General features: G+C 38.2%; 1 protein-coding gene across 7 annotated transcripts in view; it reads right to left on the bottom strand.

The window, feature by feature from the left end:
• LOC133535523 (plasma membrane calcium-transporting ATPase 1-like) overlaps positions 1–19,661 on the bottom strand; it is a 255,985-nt gene that overhangs the window by 110,430 nt on the left and 125,894 nt on the right. For all 7 annotated transcript variants that reach the window (XR_009802241.1, XM_061875430.1, XM_061875427.1 and 4 more), the window contains 2 exons: positions 18,982–19,179; positions 5,951–6,208 (listed from right to left, as the gene is read on the bottom strand). Coding sequence is in view for 6 of the 7 variants with exons in the window: in XM_061875430.1 (XP_061731414.1) it covers positions 5,951–6,208; positions 18,982–19,179 (456 nt within the window). In the remaining variant the exon portion in view is untranslated. The remainder of the gene's footprint in view (positions 1–5,950; positions 6,209–18,981; positions 19,180–19,661) is intronic.

Genomic DNA, 19,661 nt, shown 5'->3' with positions numbered 1-19,661 from the left:
TGGGTATTAGTACCAACATACTTCTACTTCTCACTACTTTTTATGACTAAATACTTAGTCACTGGGTATTAATACCAACCTAATTCTACTTCTCACTACCTTGTATGACGAAGTACTTAGTCACTGGATATTACTACCAACCTACTTCTACTTTTCAGTACTTTTTATGACTAAGTACTTAGTCACTGGGTATTACTACCAACCTACTTCTACTTCTCACTACTTTTTGACTAAATACTTAGTCCCTGGGTATTACTACCAACCTACTTCCACTTTTCACTACTTTTTATGACTAAGTACTTAGTCCCTGGGTATTACTACCAACCTACTTCTACTTTCCAGTACTTTTTATGACTAAATACTTAGTCACTGGGTATTAGTACCAACATACTTCTACTTCTCACTACTTTTTATGACTAAATACTTAGTCACTGGGTATTACTACCAACCTACTTCTACTTCTCACTACTTTTTATGACTAAATACTTAGTCACTGGGTATTACTACCAACCTACTTCTACTTCTCACTACTTTTTATGACTAAATACTTAGTCACTGGGTATTACTACCGACCTGCTTCTATTTCTCACTACTTTTTATGACTAAATACTTAGTCACTGGGTATTACTACCAACCTGCTTCTATTTCTCACTACTTTTTATGACTAAATACTTAGTCACTGGGTATTACTACCAACCTGCTTCTATTTCTCACTACTTTTTATGACTAAATACTTAGTCACTGGGTATTACTACCAACCTACTTCTACTTTTCACTACTTTTCATGACTAAGTACTTAGTCACTGGGTATTACTACCAACCTACTTCTACTTTTCACTACTTTTCATGACTAAGTACTTAGTCACTGGTTATTACTACCAACCTACTTCTACTTTTCACTACTTTTTATGACTAAGTACTTAGTCACTGGGTATTACTACCAACATACTTCTACTTCTCACTACTTTTTATGACTAAATTCTTAGTCACTGGGTATTAATACCAAACTACTTCTACTTCTCACAACTTTTTATGACTTAATACTTAGTCCCTGGGTATTACTACCAACATACTTCTACTTCTCACTACTTTTTGTGACTAAATACTTAGTCACTGGGTATTACTACCAACCTGCCTGTACTTCTCACTACTTTTTGTGACTAAATACTTAGTCACTGGGTATTACTACCAACATACTTCTACTTCTCACTACTTTTTATGACTAAATACTTAGTCACTGGGTATTACTACCAACCTACTTCTACTTTTCACTACTTTTCATGACTAAGTACTTAGTCACTGGGTATTACTACCAACCTACTTCTACTTTTCACTACTTTTCATGACTAAGTACTTAGTCACTGGGTATTACTACCAACCTACTTCTACTTTTCACTACTTTTTATGACTAAGTACTTAGTCACTGGGTATTACTACCAACATACTTCTACTTCTCACTACTTTTTATGACTAAATACTTAGTCACTGGGTATTAATACCAAACTACTTCTACTTCTCACAACTTTTTATGACTTAATACTTAGTCCCTGGGTATTACTACCAACATACTTCTACTTCTCACTACTTTTTGTGACTAAATACTTAGTCACTGGGTATTACTACCAACCTGCCTGTACTTCTCACTACTTTTTGTGACTAAATACTTAGTCACTGGGTATTAGTACCAACATACTTCTACTTCTCACTACTTTTTATGACTAAATACTTAGTCCCTGGGTATTACTACCAACCTGCTTCTATTTCTCACTACTTTTTATGACTAAATACTTAGTCACTGGGTATTACTACCAACCTGCTTCTATTTCTCACTACTTTTTATGACTAAATACTTAGTCACTGGGTATTACTACCAACCTACTTCTACTTTTCACTACTTTTCATGACTAAGTACTTAGTCACTGGGTATTACTACCAACCTACTTCTACTTTTCACTACTTTTCATGACTAAGTACTTAGTCACTGGTTATTACTACCAACCTACTTCTACTTTTCACTACTTTTTATGACTAAGTACTTAGTCACTGGGTATTACTACCAACATACTTCTACTTCTCACTACTTTTTATGACTAAATACTTAGTCACTGGGTATTAATACCAAACTACTTCTACTTCTCACAACTTTTTATGACTTAATACTTAGTCCCTGGGTATTACTACCAACATACTTCTACTTCTCACTACTTTTTGTGACTAAATACTTAGTCACTGGGTATTACTACCAACCTACTTCTACTTCTCACTACTTTTTATGACTAAATACTTAGTCACTGGGTATTACTACCAACCTGCTTCTATTTCTCACTACTTTTTATGACTAAATACTTAGTCACTGGGTATTACTACCAACCTGCTTCTATTTCTCACTACTTTTTATGACTAAATACTTAGTCACTGGGTATTACTACCAACCTACTTCTACTTTTCACTACTTTTCATGACTAAGTACTTAGTCACTGGGTATTACTACCAACCTACTTCTACTTTTCACTACTTTTCATGACTAAGTACTTAGTCACTGGGTATTACTACCAACATACTTCTACTTCTCACTACTTTTTATGACTAAATACTTAGTCACTGGGTATTACTACCAACCTACTTCTACTTTTCACTACTTTTCATGACTAAGTACTTAGTCACTGGGTATTACTACCAACATACTTCTACTTCTCACTACTTTTTATGACTAAATACTTAGTCACTGGGTATTACTACCAACCTACTTCTACTTTTCACTACTTTTCATGACTAAGTACTTAGTCACTGGGTATTACTACCAACCTACTTCTACTTTTCACTACTTTTCATGACTAAGTACTTAGTCACTGGGTATTACTACCAACCTACTTCTACTTTTCACTACTTTTTATGACTAAGTACTTAGTCACTGGGTATTACTACCAACATACTTCTACTTCTCACTACTTTTTATGACTAAATACTTAGTCACTGGGTATTAATACCAAACTACTTCTACTTCTCACAACTTTTTATGACTTAATACTTAGTCCCTGGGTATTACTACCAACATACTTCTACTTCTCACTACTTTTTGTGACTAAATACTTAGTCACTGGGTATTACTACCAACCTGCCTGTACTTCTCACTACTTTTTGTGACTAAATACTTAGTCACTGGGTATTAGTACCAACATACTTCTACTTCTCACTACTTTTTATGACTAAATACTTAGTCACTGGGTATTAATACCAACCTAATTCTACTTCTCACTACCTTGTATGACGAAGTACTTAGTCACTGGATATTACTACCAACCTACTTCTACTTTTCAGTACTTTTTATGACTAAGTACTTAGTCACTGGGTATTACTACCAACCTACTTCTACTTCTCACTACTTTTTGACTAAATACTTAGTCCCTGGGTATTACTACCAACCTACTTCCACTTTTCACTACTTTTTATGACTAAGTACTTAGTCCCTGGGTATTACTACCAACCTACTTCTACTTTCCAGTACTTTTTATGACTAAATACTTAGTTACTGGGTATTAGTACCAACATACTTCTACTTCTCACTACTTTTTATGACTAAATACTTAGTCACTGGGTATTACTACCAACCTACTTCTACTTCTCACTACTTTTTATGACTAAATACTTAGTCACTGGGTATTACTACCAACCTACTTCTACTTCTCACTACTTTTTATGACTAAATACTTAGTCACTGGGTATTACTACCGACCTGCTTCTATTTCTCACTACTTTTTATGACTAAATACTTAGTCACTGGGTATTACTACCAACCTGCTTCTATTTCTCACTACTTTTTATGACTAAATACTTAGTCACTGGGTATTACTACCAACCTGCTTCTATTTCTCACTACTTTTTATGACTAAATACTTAGTCACTGGGTATTACTACCAACCTACTTCTACTTTTTACTACTTTTCATGACTAAGTACTTAGTCACTGGGTATTACTACCAACCTACTTCTACTTTTCACTACTTTTCATGACTAAGTACTTAGTCACTGGTTATTACTACCAACCTACTTCTACTTTTCACTACTTTTTATGACTAAGTACTTAGTCACTGGGTATTACTACCAACATACTTCTACTTCTCACTACTTTTTATGACTAAATTCTTAGTCACTGGGTATTAATACCAAACTACTTCTACTTCTCACAACTTTTTATGACTTAATACTTAGTCCCTGGGTATTACTACCAACATACTTCTACTTCTCACTACTTTTTGTGACTAAATACTTAGTCACTGGGTATTACTACCAACCTGCCTGTACTTCTCACTACTTTTTGTGACTAAATACTTAGTCACTGGGTATTAGTACCAACATACTTCTACTTCTCACTACTTTTTATGACTAAATACTTAGTCCCTGGGTATTACTACCAACCTGCTTCTATTTCTCACTACTTTTTATGACTAAATACTTAGTCACTGGGTATTACTACCAACCTGCTTCTATTTCTCACTACTTTTTATGACTAAATACTTAGTCACTGGGTATTACTACCAACCTGCTTCTACTTTTCACTACTTTTCATGACTAAGTACTTAGTCACTGGTTATTACTACCAACCTACTTCTACTTTTCACTACTTTTTATGACTAAGTACTTAGTCACTGGGTATTACTACCAACATACTTCTACTTCTCACTACTTTTTATGACTAAATACTTAGTCACTGGGTATTAATACCAAACTACTTCTACTTCTCACAACTTTTTATGACTTAATACTTAGTCCCTGGGTATTACTACCAACATACTTCTACTTCTCACTACTTTTTGTGACTAAATACTTAGTCACTGGGTATTACTACCAACCTGCCTGTACTTCTCACTACTTTTTGTGACTAAATACTTAGTCACTGGGTATTAGTACCAACATACTTCTACTTCTCACTACTTTTTATGACTAAATACTTAGTCACTGGGTATTAATACCAACCTAATTCTACTTCTCACTACCTTGTATGACGAAGTACTTAGTCACTGGATATTACTACCAACCTACTTCTACTTTTCAGTACTTTTTATGACTAAGTACTTAGTCACTGGGTATTACTACCAACCTACTTCTACTTCTCACTACTTTTTGACTAAATACTTAGTCCCTGGGTATTACTACCAACCTACTTCTACTTTTCACTACTTTTTATGACTAAGTACTTAGTCCCTGGGTATTACTACCAACCTACTTCTACTTTCCAGTACTTTTTATGACTAAATACTTAGTCACTGGGTATTAGTACCAACATACTTCTACTTCTCACTACTTTTTATGACTAAATACTTAGTCACTGGGTATTAATACCAACCTAATTCTACTTCTCACTACCTTGTATGACGAAGTACTTAGTCACTGGGTATTACTACCAACCTACTTCTACTTTTCACTACTTTTTATGACTAAGTACTTAGTCAAAGGGTATTACTACCAACCTACTTCTACTTTTCAGTACTTTTTATGACTAAATACTTAGTCACTGGGTATTACTACCAACCTACTTCTACTTTCCAGTACTTTTTAGGACTAAGTACTTAGTCACTGGGTATTACTACCAACCTACTTCTACTTTCCAGTACTTTTTATGACTAAGTACTTAGTCACTGGGTATTACTACCAACCTACTTCTACTTTTCACTACTTTTTATGACTAAGTACTTAGTCACTGGGTATTACTACCAACCTACTTCTACTTTTCACTACTTTTTATGACTAAGTACTTAGTCACTGGGTATTACTACCAACCTACTTCTACTTCTCACTACTTTTTATGACTTAATGTATTATTTGTCTTATTTTCTGGTGTTTAGTTCATCTCTGCTCTTCTACCAGGCAAACAAATGTTTTATCCGATGAGGCAAGGAATCAAAGGAACTTCCGGTCGAATATTTGATTAGTCCAAAATGTTAACTTTGTACCGTATTTGATCTGTGCGATGTCTCCCACCACCAGCTCGGCCACAGGAATTTGGATGACCTGGCCTTTGCGGATGACCGTGAACTTCTGCTCCTGTTCGATGCGACTCTGAAGCCCTCGGAACTGCTTCTCCTTGGACCAGTCGTTGAAGGCCGTCACCAGGACCACGATGATGACCGAGAACAGGATGGCGGCGCCCTCGATCCAGCCGGCCTGGGACTCGCCCTCATCCTCCACGCCGCCCGCCGCCTGACCACATGCTGGAAGGAGAGACAACAACATGCTGGGGGTTAGGTCCAGGTTTTCAGGACTCAAATGCTCATGATGTGTCCAAGATTCCAAACAGGAGTCCAAAGAAATGTCCATTCTGATATGGCCCAGAACCTGACCAAAGATCTGTTTGAGGACCGTCCTGTCAATTGATGGAACTAAATATTGACCACACATTGGAAAAATTATCAAAATATCTTCTACAAAAATTTAAAATCCTTCTTCCAGACATTTATGACCATGTACTATGGTGTAGAAATCATAAAAATGATCAAAATATATTTTACAAAAGTTTAAAATCCTTCTTGCAAACATCTATGACCATGTACTATTTGTAGAAATCATAAAAATGGTCAAAAACGATCTTCTACAAAAATGTTTAAATCCTTCTTGCAGACATCTATGACCATGTATTATTATGTAGAAATCATAAAAATGATCAAAATATCTTCCACAAAAATTTAAAATCCTTCTTGCAGACATTTATGACCATGTATTATTTGTAGAAATCATAAAAATGTTAAAAATATCTTCAACAAAAGTTTAAAATCCTTCTTACGGACATTTATGACCATGTACTATGGTGTAGAAATCATAAAAATGATCAAAATATATTTTACAAAAGTTTAAAATCCTTCTTGCAAACATCTATGACCATGTACTATTTGTAGAAATCATAAAAATGATCAAAATATATTTTACAAAAGTTTAAAATCATTCTTGAAGACATCTATGACCATGTATTATTTGTAAAAATCATAAAAATGATCAAAATATCTTCGAAACAAGTTTAAAATCCTTCTTACAGACATTTATGACCATGTACTATGGTGTAGAAATAATAAAAATGATCAAACTATATTTTACAAAAGTTTAAAATCCTTCTTGCAAACATCTATGACCATGTACTATTTGTAGATTTCATAAAAATGGTCAAAACGATCTTCTACAACATTTTAAAATCCTTCTTGCAGACATCTATGACCATGTATTATTGTGTAGAAATAAAAAAACTATCAAAATATCTTCTACAAAAGTTTAACATCCTTTTTTGCAGACATCTATGACCATGTATTATTGTGTAGAAATCATAAAAATTATAAAAATATCTCGTACAAGTTTAAAATCTTTCTTGCAGACATCTATGACCATGTATTATTTGTAGAAATCATAAAAATGATCAAAAACTAACTTCTACAAAAGTTTAAATCCTTCTTTCAGACATCTATGATCATGTATTATTTTATAGAAATCATAAAAATGATCAAAACTATCTTCTACAAGAGTTTAAAATCCTTCTTGCAGACATCCAAGACCATATACTCTTTGTAGAAATCATAAAAATGATCAAAACTATCTTGTACAAAAGTTTAAAATCCTTCTTGCAGACATCCACGACCATATATTATTTGTAGAAATCATAAAAATTATCAAAAACTAACTTCTACAAAAGTTGAAATCCTTTTTGCAAACATCTATGACCATGTACTATTTGTAGATTTCATAAAAATGGTCAAAACGATCTTCTACAAAATTTTAAAATCCTTCTTGCAGACATCTATGACCATGTATTATTGTGTAGAAATCATAAAAATGATCAAAATATCTTCTACAAAAATGTAAAATCCTTCTTGCAGACATTTATGACCATGTATTATTTGTAGAAATCATAAAAATGTTAAAAATATCTTCAACAAAAGTTTAAAATCCTTCTTACAGACATTTATGACCATGTACTATGGTGTAAAAATCATAAAAATGATCAAAATATATTTTACAAAAGTTTAAAATCCTTCTTGCAAACATCTATGACCATGTACTATTTGTAGAAATCATAAAAATGGTCAAAAACGATCTTCTACAAAAAAAATTTAAATCCTTCTTGCAGACATCTATGGCCATGTATTATTGTGTAGAAATAAAAAAACTATCAGAATATCTTCTCCAAAAGTTTAAAATCCTTTCTTGCAGACATCTATGACCATGTATTATTTGTAGAAATCATAAAAATTATCAAAAACTAACTTCTACAAAAGTTTAAAATCCTTCTTTCAGACATCTATGACCATGTATTATTTTGTAGAAATCATAAAAATGATCAAAACTATCTTGTACAAAAGTTTAAAATCATTCTTGCAGACATCCATGACCATATATTATTTGTAGAAATCATAAAAAATGATCAAAATATCTTCAACAAAAGTTTAAAATCCTGCTTGCAAACATCTAGGACCATGTATTATTGTGTAGAAATCATAAAAATGATCAAAACTATCTTTTACAGGTTTAAAATCATTCTTGCTGACATCTAAGACCATGTGTTATGGTGTAGAAATCATAAAAACGATCAAAATATCTCATACAAGTTTAAAATCCTTCTTACAGACATCTTTGACCATGTATTATTTGTAGAAATCATAAAAATGATCAAAAACTAACTTCTACAAAATTTTAAAATCCTGCTTGCAAACATCTAGGACCATGTATTGTTTGTAGAAATCATAAAAATTATCAAAACTGTCTTTTACAAGTTTAAAATCCTTCTTGCTGACATTTAAGACCATGTACTATGGTGTAGAAATCATGAAAATTATCAAAATATCTTCTACAAAAGTTTAAAATCCCTCTAGCAGACATCTATGACCATGTATTATTGGGTAGAAATCATAAAAACGATCAAAACTATCTTCTACAGAAGATTAAAATTCTTCTTGCAGACATCTATGACCATGTATTATTTGTAGATATCATAAAAATTATCAAAATATATTCTGCAAAAGTTTAAAATCCTTCATTGAGACATCTATGACCATGTATTATTGTGTAGAAATCATAAAAATGATCAAAATATCTTCAAAAAAAGTTTAAAATCCTTCTTACAGACATCTATGACCATGTACTATTTGTAATTTCATAAAAATGGTCAAAACGATATTCTACAAAATTTTAAAATCCTTCTTGCAGACATCTATGACCATGTATTATTGTGTAGAAATCATAAATATGTTAAAAATATATTCAACAAAAGTTTAAAATCCTTCTTGCAGACATATATGACCATGTACTATTTGTAGAAATCATAAAAATGATCAAAATATATTTTACAAAAGTTTAAAATCCTTCATAGAGACATCTATGACCATGTATTATTGTGTAGAAATCATAAAAATGATAAAAATATCTCATACAAGTTTAAAATCCTTCTTACAGACATCTTTGACCATGTATTATTGTGTAGAAATCATAAAAATTATCAAAAACTAACTTCTACAAAAGTTTAAATCCTTCTTTCAGACCTCTATGACCATCATAAAAATGATCAAAACTATCTTCTAGAAGTTTAAAATCTTTCTTGCAGACATCCAAGACTATATAATATTTGTAGAAATCATAAAAATTATCAAAACTATCTTTTACAAGTTTAAAATCCTTCTTGCAGACATCTATGACCATATACTCTTTGTATAAATCATAAAAAATGATCAAAATATCTTCAACAAAAGTTTAAAATCCTGCTTGCAAACATCTAGGACCATGTATTATTGTGTAGAAATCATAAAAATGATAAAAATATCTCATACAAGTTTAAAATCCTTCTTGCAGACATCTATGACCATGTATTCTTTGTAGAAATCATAGAAAAGATCAAAATATCTCCTACAAAAGTTTAAAATCCCTCTTGCAGACATCTATGACCATGTATTATTTGTAGAAATCATACTACAAAATTTCAAAACAGCTTACAAGGTTCTTCCTGGTCATTTCAGGTACTTGGTGTAGTTATTTTTCAACCGTCCTATCTGGACTCTGATCAGCCTACCTGCTCATTTCCTGTCGACAGCCAGTCAGTCCTTCTCTGCTATAACGTGGTTCCAGCTAAACTGGCTAAAGTCGAGTGTAGCTTGGTGTCTCCTTGAGCTCGCTGTGTCACAGGGTCACCTATTCCCCGTCTTCCGGTGACACTTGGAAGAATTGGGAGTTCATTTGCGGCATGAGAGTAACAAAGTTCACTCCAAACTACACAGGCTAGACTTTGACGTACTGCATGACATCATAAGTGTGCCTGCCGACAAAAAATATTAGAGTATTCCCAAATAAGAAAACCTGGATGATTGACCAGGTTTGCGTTGGTGCCTTGAGGTCAGGTGACAGAGCTCCCACAGACTTGGTCCAAGCACCATTTCACCCACCATAAGTATCATGATGTCCCAGCAGAGAAACCCAAGAGGGCTGCTGGCCCATACCCGAGTACCTGGGTCCCACCAGCTCCCCCTGACCTTCACCCAAACCGTCAACCATACACGTTTGCTATGTCCGAGACCAAAGACCATGGCCTGCCCTCTTCCCTCACTGATGGATATATCTACTCAAAGTAATCAGGGACTTCTCCCACCCTGGACTCACCTGTCTGACCTGGTGTGCTATGGGAAGCGCTGCAAATGGACTGAAGGACAGTTTGTCCCCCGACAAGTGTGACAATGCCGTGATCTAGAGTGCAGACCTCGCAGTCCAGCAACATTTAATATGACATCATGGTCCAATATCCATTCAAGCAAACAATTACACCAGTAACACAGTTCACTGACAAGGTGCCTTTCTCGGCACACAAGGACACAAAACAATAAATAGATCTGTGGAATATTGATATTTATTACAGGGTGTCCGTCCTGAGATGAGTAGGTCGTGAGTTCAAAACCCCGGCTGAGTCATACCAAAGACTGTAAAGATGGGAGTCAAAACCCCGGCCGAGTCGTACCAAAGACTATAAAAATGGGAGTCAAAACCCCGGCCGAGTCGTACCAAAGACTATAAAAATGGGAGTCAAAACCCCGGCCGAGTCGTACCAAAGACTATAAAAATGGGAGTCAAAACCCCGGCCGAGTCGTACCAAAGACTATGAAAATGGGAGTCAAAACCCCGGCCGAGTCGTACCAAAGATTATAAAAATGGGAGTCAAAACCCCGGCCGAGTCGTACCAAAGACTATGAAAATGGGAGTCAAAACCCCGGCCGAGTCGTACCAAAGACTATAAAAATGGGAGTCAAAACCCCGGCCGAGTCGTACCAAAGACTATAAAAATGGGAGTCAAAACCCCGGCCGAGTCGTACCAAAGACTATAAAAATGGGAGTCAAAACCCCGGCCGAGTCGTACCAAAGACTATAAAAATGGGAGTCAAAACCCCGGCCGAGTCGTACCAAAGATTATAAAAATGGGAGTCAAAACCCCGGCCGAGTCGTACCAAAGATTATAAAAATGGGAGTCAAAACCCCGGCCGAGTCGTACCAAAGACTATAAAAATGGGAGTCAAAACCCCGGCCGAGTCGTACCAAAGACTATAAAAATGGGAGTCAAAACCCCGGCCGAGTCGTACCAAAGATTATAAAAATGGGAGTCAAAACCCGGGCCGAGTCGTACCAAAGACTATAAAAATGGGAGTCAAAACCCCGGCCGAGTCGTACCAAAGACTATGAAAATGGGAGTCAAAACCCCGGCCGAGTCGTACCAAAGATTATAAAAATGGGAGTCAAAACCCCGGCCGAGTCGTACCAAAGACTATAAAAATGGGAGTCAAAACCCCGGCCGAGTCGTACCAAAGACTGTAAAAATGGGAGTCAAAACCCCGGCCGAGTCGTACCAAAGACTATAAAAATGGGAGTCAAAACCCCGGCCGAGTCGTACCAAAGACTATAAAAATGGGAGTCAAAACCCTGGCCGAGTCGTACCAAAGACTATAAAAATGGGAGTCAAAACCCCGGCCGAGTCGTACCAAAGACTATAAAAATGGGAGTCAAAACCCTGGCCGAGTCGTACCAAAGACTATAAAAATGGGAGTCAAAACCCCGGCCGAGTCGTACCAAAGACTATAAAAATGGGAGTCAAAACCCCGGCCGAGTCGTACCAAAGACTATAAAAATGGGAGTCAAAACCCCGGCCGAGTCGTACCAAAGACTGTAAAAATGGGAGTCAAAACCCCGGCCGAGTCGTACCAAAGACTATAAAAATGGGAGTCAAAACCCCGGCCGAGTCGTACCAAAGACTATAAAAATGGGAGTCAAAACCCCGGCCGAGTCGTACCAAAGACTATAAAAATGGGAGTCAAAACCCCGGCCGAGTCGTACCAAAGACTATAAAAATGGGAGTCAAAACCCCGGCCGAGTCGTACCAAAGACTATAAAAATGGGAGTCAAAACCCCGGCCGAGTCGTACCAAAGACTATGAAAATGGGAGTCAAAACCCCGGCCGAGTCGTACCAAAGATTATAAAAATGGGAGTCAAAACCCCGGCCGAGTCGTACCAAAGACTATGAAAATGGGAGTCAAAACCCCGGCCGAGTCGTACCAAAGACTATAAAAATGGGAGTCAAAACCCCGGCCGAGTCGTACCAAAGACTATAAAAATGGGAGTCAAAACCCCGGCCGAGTCGTACCAAAGACTATAAAAATGGGAGTCAAAACCCCGGCCGAGTCGTACCAAAGACTATAAAAATGGGAGTCAAAACCCCGGCCGAGTCGTACCAAAGATTATAAAAATGGGAGTCAAAACCCCGGCCGAGTCGTACCAAAGATTATAAAAATGGGAGTCAAAACCCCGGCCGAGTCGTACCAAAGACTATAAAAATGGGAGTCAAAACCCCGGCCGAGTCGTACCAAAGACTATAAAAATGGGAGTCAAAACCCCGGCCGAGTCGTACCAAAGATTATAAAAATGGGAGTCAAAACCCGGGCCGAGTCGTACCAAAGACTATAAAAATGGGAGTCAAAACCCCGGCCGAGTCGTACCAAAGACTATGAAAATGGGAGTCAAAACCCCGGCCGAGTCGTACCAAAGATTATAAAAATGGGAGTCAAAACCCCGGCCGAGTCGTACCAAAGACTATAAAAATGGGAGTCAAAACCCCGGCCGAGTCGTACCAAAGACTGTAAAAATGGGAGTCAAAACCCCGGCCGAGTCGTACCAAAGACTATAAAAATGGGAGTCAAAACCCCGGCCGAGTCGTACCAAAGACTATAAAAATGGGAGTCAAAACCCTGGCCGAGTCGTACCAAAGACTATAAAAATGGGAGTCAAAACCCCGGCCGAGTCGTACCAAAGACTATAAAAATGGGAGTCAAAACCCTGGCCGAGTCGTACCAAAGACTATAAAAATGGGAGTCAAAACCCCGGCCGAGTCGTACCAAAGACTATAAAAATGGGAGTCAAAACCCCGGCCGAGTCGTACCAAAGACTATAAAAATGGGAGTCAAAACCCCGGCCGAGTCGTACCAAAGACTGTAAAAATGGGAGTCAAAACCCCGGCCGAGTCGTACCAAAGACTATAAAAATGGGAGTCAAAACCCCGGCCGAGTCGTACCAAAGACTATAAAAATGGGAGTCAAAACCCCGGCCGAGTCGTACCAAAGACTATAAAAATGGGAGTCAAAACCCCGGCCGAGTCGAACCAAAGACTATAAAAATGGGAGTCAAAACCCCGGCCGAGTCGTACCAAAGACTATGAAAATGGGAGTCAAAACCTCGGCCGAGTCGTACCAAAAACTATAAAAATGGGAGTCAAAACCCCGGCCGAGTCGTACCAAAGATTATAAAAATGGGAGTCAAAACCCCGGCCGAGTCGTACCAAAGATTATAAAAATGGGAGTCAAAACCCCGGCCGAGTCGTACCAAAGACTATAAAAATGGGAGTCAAAACCCCGGCCGAGTCGTACCAAAGACTATAAAAATGGGAGTCAAAACCCCGGCCGAGTCGTACCAAAGACTATAAAAATGGGAGTCAAAACCCCGGCCGAGTCGTACCAAAGACTATAAAAATGGGAGTCAAAACCCCGGCCGAGTCGTACCAAAGACTATAAAAATGGGAGTCAAAACCCCGGCCGAGTCGTACCAAAGACTATGAAAATGGGAGTCAAAACCCCGGCCGAGTCGTACCAAAGACTATAAAAATGGGAGTCAAAACCCCGGCCGAGTCGTACCAAAAACTATAAAAATGGGAGTCAAAACCCCGGCCGAGTCGTACCAAAGACTATAAAAATGGGAGTCAAAACCCCGGCCGAGTCGTACCAAAGACTATAAAAATGGGACCACATTACCTAACTGCTTGGCACTCAGCATCAAGGGTTAGAATTGGGGATTAAATCACCAAAAATGATTCTAGGGCGCGGCCACCACTGATGCTCACTGCTCCCCTCACCTCCCAGGGGGTTGTAAAGGGGATGGGTCAAATGCAGAGGACAAATTAGAGTGTGACAATCATTGGTACTTTAAAGGGGAACATTATCACAATTTCAAAAGGGTTAAAAACAATAAAAATCAGTTCCCAGTGGCTTGTTGTATTTTTTGAAGTTTTTTTCAAAATTTTACCGGTCTCGGACTATCCCGAAATAAAGCTTTAAAGTGCCTTATTTTCCTCTCTCTGTGAAGACACTGGCCATTTCCCTGTGACGTCACACAGTGCTGCCAATGTAAACAAACAATGGGAATACCACAGCAAGATATAGCGACATTAGCTCAGATTCAAACTCGGATTTCAGCGACTTAAGCGATTCAACAGATTACGCATGTATTGAAACAGATGGTTGGAGTATGAAAGTATTGAAGAAGAAACTGAAGCTATTGAGCGAATAGCTATTGACGCTATTCAGGCGAGCTACTTTTCAATTGACCAACTCGAGGGGATCTACCTCATTTATATATATCATTTATATTTATTTATTTATGAAAGAGACATTTTTGTAAACAAGTTAAATGTGTTTAATGATAATACAAGCATGTGTAACACATATAGATGTCTTTCTTTCACAAAGACAAGAATATAAGTTGGTGTATTACCTGATTCTGATGACTTGCATTGATTGGAATCAGACAGTAATGATGATAACGCCCACATTTTCAAATGGAGGAGAAAAAAAGTTGTCCTTTCTGTACAATACCACATGAAAGTGGTTGGTTTTTGGCATCTAATTCATCCAGCTTCCATACACTTTACAAGAAAAACATTGGCGGCAAATTCCGTAGCTTGCTTGATTGACATTCACGGCACCCGAGGGTCTTGTGAGATGACGCTGGCTGCTGCCAGTTCATTATTATGGAAAAAATGACAGAGAGGAAGGCGAGAAACACTTTTTATTTCAACAGACTTTCGCACCGTCCCTTCCGTCAAAACTCTAAAGGCCGACTGCACGTTTCCTATCTTCACAATAAAAGCCCTGCTTCATGCTGCCTGCGCTAACAAAATAAGAGTCTCAGAAAGCTGGCGTGCACAAGTGATGTGCACGCCAGCTTTCTGAGGGATCGCTTGTGCACGCCAGTTTTCCGAGACTCTGTATTTAGTTAGCGCAGGCAGCATGAAGCAGGGCTTTTATTGTGAAGATAGGAAATGTGCAGTCGGCCTTTAGAGTTTTGACGGAAGGTACGGCGCGAGAGTCTGTTGAAATAAAAAGTGTTTCTGGCCTTCCTCTCGGTCATATTTTCATAATAATGATCTTGCAGCAGCCAGCGTCATCTCACAAGACCCTCCGGTACCGTGAATGTCATTTAAGTGACGTCTTGGTGAAGATTGATGATCACTCATTTTTAGGTCTATTTTTTTTAAAAGCCTGGCTGGAGATCGACTGACACACCCCCCGCGGTCCACTGGTAGCTCGCGATCGACGTAATGGGCACCCCTGATGTAGGCTATCACTCCGCCTCAGGCACGTATGACTGCTATGAATGGAAGTTGTTGTCACGTATCCATGACAACGGACTGTTGCAGTCCGTAGAAAAAGACAGCTGATGTTTTTACGATGTTAAAAAACGGACTAAAGTAGTTGAATTCACATGTTTAAGGTTAGCTTTCACCTGCGGGGAGGGTTAACAATGGTAGAGGGGACCGAGCATTGACTTTCACCTGGAAAAAAAGTGGAGGAAAAGACGAGATGCTGTGCTAATTTGGAGCTAACGTCTGGATAGGTGGGACTGTTTTTTCCACAGTGAGGAGTGACAGCGGGGACAGCCAATCACACGTAAGTTAGCATGAACGCGGCAACCAATCAAGGAGGGATATTTAGGTTAGAGGCGGGACTTCTAGCAGAGACCGCCATTTAACCCTTTCTGTGCCACAATCAGTGACTAAACATTACGGGCAGCGCTTGTATTGATAGTGACTACACAGTATTGATAGTGACTACACAGTATTGATAGTGACTACACAGTATTGATAGTGACTACACAGTATTGATAGTGACTACACAGTATTGATAGTGACTACACAGTATTGATAGTGACTACACAGTATTGATAGTGACTACACAGTATTGATAGTGACTACACAGTATTGATAGTGACTACACAGTATTGATAGTGACTACACAGTATTGATAGTGACTACACAGTATTGATAGTGACTACACAGTATTGATAGTGACTACACAGTATTGATAGTGACTACACAGTATTGATAGTGACTACACAGTATTGATAGTGACTACACAGTATTGATAGTGACTACACAGTATTGATAGTGACTACACAGTATTGATAGTGACTACACAGTATTGATAGTGACTACACAGTATTGATAGTGACTACACAGTATTGATAGTGACTACACAGTATTGATAGTGACTACACAGTATTGATAGTGACTACACGGTATTGATAGTGACTACACAGTATTGATAGTGACTACACAGTAGTGGCTAGATATTGGTAGTGTCCCTAGCGTCCCTACCCAATTCTACGCCCTTGGATTAATGCCAAGGGCTACCAGTTTGATACACACTTAAATTGCCAGAAATTTGCTCAATTTACCTTTAACTCTATGTTATTATTAATAAAACTAGCTAATTCGAATCTTTTTGAAAAAATTTAAAAAATAATTTATGTAACATCATTAGTATTTTTCCCTGATTGAAATTAATTTTAGAATTTTGATGACATGTTTTAAATAGGTTAAAATCCAATCTGCACTTTGTTAGAATATTTAACAAATTGGACCAAGCTATATTTCAAACAAAGACAAATCATTACTTCTTTTAGATTTTCCATAACAAATGTTTTTAAAAATATTCAAAAGACTTTGAAATAAGATTTAAATTGGATTCTACAGATTTTCTAGATCTGCCAGAATATTTTTGGGGAATTTCAATCATAATAGGTTTGACGAAATATTTCACAAATATTCTTTGTCGAAAAAACTAAAGCTAAAATGAAGAATTTATTTATCATTCTTTACAATAAAAATGAAAAAAAATACTTGAACATTGATTTAAATTGTCAGGAAAGAAGAGGAAGGAATTTAAAAGGTAAATGTGTTTAAAAATCCTAGAAAACATTTTTAAGGTTGTATTTTTTTCTCTAAAATTGTCTTTCCGAAAGTTATAAGAAGCAAAGTAAAAAAATAAATGAATTTATTTAAACAAGTGAAGACCCATCCATCCATCCATCCATCCATCATCTTCCGCTTATCCGAGGTCGGGTCGCGGGGGCAACAGCCTAAGCAGGGAAGCCCAGACTTCCCTCTCCCCAGCCACTTCGTCTAGCTCTTCCCGGGGGATCCCGAGGCGTTCCCAGGCCAGCCGGGAGACATAGTCTTCCCAACGTGTCCTGGGTCTTCCCCGTGGCCTCCTACCGGTTGGACGTGCCCTAAACACCTCCCTAGGGAGGCGTTCGGGTGGCATCCTGACCAGATGCCCGAACCACCTCATCTGGCTCCTCTCCATGTGAAGGAGCAGCGGCTTTACTTTGAGTTCCTCCCGGATGGCAGAGCTTCTCACCCTATCTCTAAGGGAGAGACTTGTACCCGTGATCTTATCCTTTCGGTCATGACCCAAAGTTCATGACCATAGGTGAGGATGGGAACGTAGATCGACCGGTAAATTGAGAGCTTTGCCTTCCGGCTCAGCTCCTTCTTCACCACAACGGATCGATACAACGTCCGCATTACTGAAGACGCCGCACCGATCCGCCTGTCGATCTCACCATCCACTCTTCCCCCACTCGTGAACAAGACTCCTAGGTACTTGAACTCCTCCACTTGGGGCAGGGTCTCCTCCCCAACCCGGAGATGGCATTCCACCCTTTTCCGGGTGTTCGACTTACTGCCGGCAATGCGGACCAAGGTCTGACACTGATCATACAGGGAGTGGACCGCCACAATAAGACAGTCCGATACCCCATACTCTCTGAGCACTCCCCACAGGACTTCCCGAGGGACACAGTCCAATGCCTTCTCCAAGTGAAGACCAAGTCTTTCAAATTCTATTTGAGTTTTGTCTCTCTTACAATTAAAAATGTCGTGCAAAGCGAGACCAGCTTGCTAGTAAATAAATAACATTTAAAAAATAGAGGCAGCTCACTGGTAAGTGCTGCTATTTGAGCTATTTTTTAAAACAGGCCAGCGGGCGACTCATCTGGTCTTTACGGGCGTTGGTGACCCCTGCTCTAGAACATGTTTTCATTCATTATTGACAAGTTTCTTGACACTTTTTGTCGTATATTTTTCATAAGAAGTTTCCAGTTCATTCCATCATCAATCATTATACTAGAAATGTGGTTTCAGTGACAATAAAAGACTTTCAATTTTGTTCCATCGCTTCTCCGTCCGGACGCTACGTTGCCATGGCAACGCACGGCAGCTTGCCAACGTGCATTATCGCCATATGACCGAAATCTATCAAAGTGATATCATTTTTCATGGTTTGCGTGCAATCGGACCGGCTTGTGGCGTGTCGCGTTTTGTAGGACCCCGACCAGCTAAGTTAGAGAAGGTGAGAAGGCGGCACTGACCTTCGGCGTCCCCTCCTGGTAGATGGTAGAAGGATAAGCCGAGCGAGATGATGGCTGCTACCTCCAGGATGATGAGGGTGACGTCTTGCAGGGCCTCCCACACCAGCTGCAGGAAAGTCTTGGGTTTCTTTGGCGGGATGAAGTTCTTCCCGAATGCACCGTGTCGTTTCTCCAGGTCCACGGGGTTCCCAGACAGACCTGCAGACCACAAACAGAACAGTTAACCACTTTCGATAGAAACTTTTACACAAAGGTCAGATCAGTTAATGGACTGTAGACCATGGTCAATCAATCTTCTTGCCCTGTACACTGCAGGATGTATACTGTGGTGGGGGAAATAATCCTCAACAAGTTTTTTAATGTGGATGAGACAGATTTATTTTGGAAACCAATGCCTTATCGCACCTTTATAATGCAGGACGAAGCCGAAAGTGGAGGATTTAAGGCCCAAAAAGATGGTGTTACTCTGGTTATGTGTGGAAATGCTGTGGGCTTTATGATATAGGTCAAACAATCCTCGAGCCTTAAAAAACAGGTTTTGATCTTTGGATTCATTCTTTAATACAGTGCTGTACTCTACTAATTGTTTTAAAATCCACAAATGTATAAGTACACTAAAAATGTACCATAGTACTATTTTTTTTACAGTTTTTTATCTTTTAGACTAAACGAAAAAAACA

This window comes from Nerophis ophidion, linkage group LG16 (assembly GCF_033978795.1).
Source record: "Nerophis ophidion isolate RoL-2023_Sa linkage group LG16, RoL_Noph_v1.0, whole genome shotgun sequence".
NCBI classification, from domain to species: domain Eukaryota; kingdom Metazoa; phylum Chordata; class Actinopteri; order Syngnathiformes; family Syngnathidae; genus Nerophis; species Nerophis ophidion.
The sequence above is the reverse complement of the archived record's forward strand: the minus strand, read 5'-3'. Positions and strand labels throughout refer to the sequence as shown.